Below are 4,994 nucleotides of genomic sequence, written 5' to 3'. Positions count from 1 at the left end.
AACTGAGTGAATACCAATTAATTATATTGAAAATAATTTTACTATCAAATTTCATCAACAAATATTAATTATGTGTTAAAGATTAAAATTTTAAATTCAAATCGTGACTAAATCACTTAAGATGAAGTGGTATAGTGAGAGTAGGAATGGGGTTGGAAAATGGTCATTTATTTTTAATGTATTTTAAAGTCTTGTTCTCACTTAGACTTATTATGACTTTTCAATATTTAGTAAACCTAAATTTTGGGACCAGCTCTTATTTTATTTTATTATTTATGAAGACTTAATTTTTTAATTTAAATTAAAAATTATATATCAAATTAAAATAATTAATGAGAATCTAAATATTAAATTGTATCATCAATTTATAAAATATATATATATATCAAAACAAACATACCAATGGAGAATGAGAGAGAGGGTCTGAAAAGCCTGAATGATATATTTAATTAAAAATAAAAAAAAAACAATTTTGGATGATTTTCTATTATAGAAAGGACCAAAATTTTCTTAGTTGAGCATGGTTATTCTTTTGTTCATAAACTGCCACATGTTGATAATCGATTTTGTCCGATCCCATACGACTTCCTTAAAGATCGCAAGAATCCTTTGGAATGTCTTTTGGACAAAAAAAAAAATGTTTTCTAAAAAAGTGAAAATAATTATTTGATTGGTTTATGTATTTGATGTTTAGTAATTTTGTTTTTACTCTGATTTCATGAGTGTTGTTTGTTGATAAGATTGTGGACTATAAAATATATAGTTTTTTTTATCTTTTTTAAAAAAAAAATAAAATTTGTTGTTGTTCTTAAAAGTATTTAGTTCTTACCCACAAAAATAAAAATAAAATAACAAGTATTTGTCTCTTTAAAATGTTTTCATATTTCTTTCACCAAAAAGCAATGAAAAATCATTTTCCTATAATTTTTTTCAGATTCATGTGATGTATAGATGACCTAATTATAGATTATATAGATAAAAGAACAATTACAAGATCTAGGGGCCTAGATCGCGAATCGGTTTAGGGTTGAGTCTCAGTTTAAGGGGCAAGGCGCTGCTGCCTCCGATCTGGCTTGCATCATAGAATGTTTTTGATTAGGTATTTAAAAGTTGATATTAACACAGCTACACTTAGGTTGTAGCATGTGAGAAATGATAATGTGTTATAATAAGAGTGGTCCAAAATAGTAGAATTAGAGAAAAACTCTCAAGTCACACGCCCTGTTTTTCCACTCTTCCTTCTCATTGAAAAGGACCAACACCAAAAGCCATCAATTAATGGAGTTAATATGATATATTATGGGTACTTTTGGAAAAAGCTTTAACCACCAACGTCACAAGTGACCCTCCAAGTCCTTGTCTTAGTCCAATTTGGCCCTACCTACTTTCTCCTCATATACATACTTATCACACATTACTATTCTCTACCACATATTTTTGGTTTTTCCATATCCCTTTGGGAATTCTGCCAAATGAAAAAGGCCCGATCTTGTCTACTCCTTTTTTCATTAATCAATCTTTTCATTTTGTGTTGAAGCAGCAAATCAACCCATAAAATTGTCTGGATTGGTTAAACTGCACCAAATCAATCACATCATAAAGAAACCGACTCGATAAGGTAACTCACAAACACCAAAAATGAATAATAAGCTTAGCAAAGTATCATCTTCTTCTTCTTTACTATAGCATGTTTCGAAACAGTGGTTCTTTTTATTTAAGAAGAATGAATGATGTATTTTGATTGTTAAAATGAAAGTAATCAGCAAACTGAAATAGGAGGGGGGGACCCTGTGATGCGTGCATAACAGAAACTCTCATTACATCATTACACAATACACATGACATGTTGATTAAGAGCATGCACTTTATTGAAAGCTAAGAAGAAGTGGGATCATCAAACCATAGCTTTTTAAGTATATATTTAGCTCATATTAATCCTTCCCAATACTATTCTATTATAAGATCATGACATATATTTATTCCAGAAAGTTAGCTGTGCTAAGGTGTCAAATTAGAAAGAAAAAATCAAATGATTTTGAATTAATAAAGGGTAACTAACACATTTACTGCAGAGCATTCTCTATACGATAACAAGAGTTTACCATTTCTAATCATCCAATAACCGGCTTCAAATCCACAAATGATGGATGTGACTCGCCACCGTTGAGATTTGCCTGGACCATCTCCCAGCTATTTCTCAATCCTCCTCTGAAGAAGAAGTAGAAGGTGTCGTTGCAGTTTCATCGTCACTTAAACTAGATGGCACATGGTCAATAGCAGATCTGGTGAAATCACTGAAAAATAAACCGAAATTTGGCAATTCATCAATTATCATTTAAATGCCCATGGTAACTTGAAGCAAAAAAACAAGTGACTATATTTCTCTTTTTTCATAATTTTGCTTTTGGAAAGATTTCTCCCCAAAACTGTTTTTATGTATTATTGAGGAAATCGCATAAAGATGAGCAAGAAGATATATAGAATCAGATATTGAGGAAATCCCAGAAAAGTCAAAGGATGGTTCAAAATTTCAAATGGAATGCAGTTACCTTTTCAGCTGATTGGTCCAGACTGGCATCTCAACTTGTGGTGCTTTTCTTGTGTTCTGATACTCTGGCGGTTCATCTTGGACTCTTGTCATAACCTTCAAGCAATTGGAAAATTGTCAAAACTGAAGAGAAATTATACAAACTAAAGAATGAGAACAAGCAAAGAATAATATTAACTTTCTTTTCTCTCTGTGGCTGAACTGCCAAGGCTGAATGGTAATACTTTGCATTACTTTCCTGCACCTTCATTGTTGGAAGAAGGATGAGAAAACATTGAAATACTTGGGAAGTTATACATCATAGAAGCAAAAAAGGAAGACAGAGTTTGATTGAACCTTATCTATGCTTCTAGAAGCCTTTCTATCCTCCATATTATGAGTAAACAAATGCTTAGCTTGGGCAGCCTCAGTGTTTTGTTCATAAGATTTGCAGAAAGAGGATTCTGTTTCTGCACTTGTTCTGTGTTTATAAGCCCGAGCATAGTTTCTGGGTACAGAATGTTTGGTCAATATTCTATCATCATATGGAGACATTTCTCCAGAATAATCTTCATGCATATGTTCTGACGAACTTTTGTTTGGAAATGGACTAATGGTTGAGCTGGAGTAATATTCCCGAGGATCAGGCCCTAGAATGAATTTGGATCTTAGCCCATCTACATCCAGGTTTTGTGAGTTTGTCCTGCAATTGTATGCCCCATGTCTCTAAAGAAGGAAAACAAATATAAACAATTAAAATCTGTTTTTGTTGGGATTTTAACGTTTTTCATGGGCATGATGATGCTCAATCATATAGAGAAAATTAAATATAAAAAAATTGAAGATTGTGTTGATAAATAGTGAATGAACTGACCAATAGATGAAAGAATATCGAGTCTCTTCAAAATAAAAGATCCGAATTTGTAAAATGAGACAAAAATAGGAACATTTGACAGAATTCAACATACCATGCCAGACTCAAATTGTTCGTTGGTTCCAATAAATTCAGATTTGTTCATGATGTGATCTGGAGTTGGAGAATCAAATGCATCAGGAGGAATGGAATCAAATTCAACCCCTAAAGGTGGTCCATCGACAAGATAATGTCTACCCAGTTGCCTCTTAACAGCGGTTATAGCAGGATTCTCAACCGGAGCCTTCAGTTTTAAATAACCAGACGGTCTAGTCTTCTTCACTTGCAACTGCTTTGAATCTGCAGGAACAATGTTCCTGCTGCACATCATCGCTAGATATTTTGAATTTTCCACATTCATATAAGGTTGCTGCTGATCTCTGGGTAAGTATCTTTTCTGGACAGGAATGCTATCTCCAGAAGATGTATCATCTAAGTCGGTCTCTTCTTCTTCTTCTTCTTTGTGACGACCAAATCCAATAAATCTTTTGCTTTCTGCCTCTTTGAGATCAAAGTGGTTATTATTATCCCCTTCTTTACTACTACCACAAGAATCCTGACTATGTCCACTTGCATGATCCTGAATAACAATGCCACTCAAACGATCTTGTCTCACATTATCACATGTTTCACCACCTAACGATCTCTTGTCTTTCAATCTTCTGTGGCAGAACCATCCTGAAACTTGTTTTTCCATCAAACCAATGGATTCAGCTAATTGAGCTTTCATCTGTTCAGTTGGGTACTTATGATCTGTTAATTGAGAAGAATTAATACTCTATAGAGAAAACTTAAATATAGTGATTGTAAGAGAACAAAGAACACATACCAACATAGAATCTCTCCAATGCCTCTATTTGGGTCGGGGTCTTTAGTTTCCTTTTCTTGTTTTTATCTGGAAGAGATTTATTATCTTCGGACTGTACATTACATGGATCTGAGAAATCAATAACATGTAGTGTGAGACTACTAGTTTGTCTTTTGAGGTTAGGATTAATGTATTTATTTATTGAAACACCAACAAGACAATTGAAATCATTTTACAAACAAAACATTCTGCTGAGCAACTCAACATTGAATAGCAACAAGTGAAAGAAAACTAAGAATATATGTACATACAAAGGTTATACATGTTTCGATACATATTGATCATCAACCCTAAATAAGGTGTTCATTTGATCAAAATCCTGCTCGATAAAATGTTTGGGCAATCGAAAGAAAAAATCATGAAAAGAACAACCCACAAATAGGGTTTCAGGAAACAAATACGAGGAAGTGATTCGGGGACAGAATCAGTGTACAAAAAAAAAGCCAATTTGATCATCAGCATGGATCTGAGATCCTCTAAATTCGTGAACTGAATTGAGCGACAATTTGAATACTACGAATCAACATTATATCTTGTACCTTCCATGGTTCAAAGTCCTCGAATCTCTAGAACCGCTTTCTGGGTTTCTATGAAGACTCAAAACCCATATAAACTTGACGGAAACTTCAATGATCCAGTGCAGAGAGAGATGATAAACCCTTCAAAAGAGAAGTTTTGGAAGCAAG

General features: G+C 33.3%; 1 protein-coding gene across 2 annotated transcripts; it reads right to left on the bottom strand.

Annotated features, from left to right (window-relative positions):
- Positions 1–1,844: 1,844 nt before the first annotated feature.
- On the bottom strand, positions 1,845–4,994 carry LOC124920584. Of its 2 annotated transcripts, none has more exons than XM_047461095.1 (7): positions 4,848–4,994; positions 4,270–4,377; positions 3,496–4,193; positions 2,885–3,253; positions 2,727–2,792; positions 2,550–2,644; positions 1,845–2,294 (listed from the first exon to the last, which is right to left on the bottom strand). In XM_047461095.1, the coding sequence occupies exons 1-7, from the start codon at positions 4,852–4,854 to the stop codon at positions 2,198–2,200; spliced, it is 1,440 nt and encodes a 479-aa protein (XP_047317051.1). In that variant the 5' UTR covers positions 4,855–4,994; the 3' UTR covers positions 1,845–2,197. The 2 variants fall into 2 exon arrangements, with proteins under 2 accessions (XP_047317051.1, XP_047317053.1); XM_047461097.1 differs by having other exon boundaries at positions 2,727–2,786.

The sequence above is a fragment of the Impatiens glandulifera genome, chromosome 1, assembly GCF_907164915.1.
Source record: "Impatiens glandulifera chromosome 1, dImpGla2.1, whole genome shotgun sequence".
Taxonomy (NCBI): Eukaryota; Viridiplantae; Streptophyta; class Magnoliopsida; order Ericales; family Balsaminaceae; genus Impatiens; species Impatiens glandulifera.
This window is presented reverse-complemented; position numbering and strand designations above follow the sequence as displayed.

What these genes read in the sequence shown, in the direction of transcription:
- LOC124920584 (XM_047461095.1), bottom strand. An exon ending in ATTGGAGAGATTCTATGTTG is followed by an intron (nt 4,194 to 4,269) that starts GTATGTGTTCTT and finishes CTCAATTAACAG; the next exon opens with ATCATAAGTACCCAACTGAA. An exon ending in AACAATTTGAGTCTGGCATG is followed by an intron (nt 3,254 to 3,495) that starts GTATGTTGAATT and finishes TTCCTTCTTTAG; the next exon opens with AGACATGGGGCATACAATTG.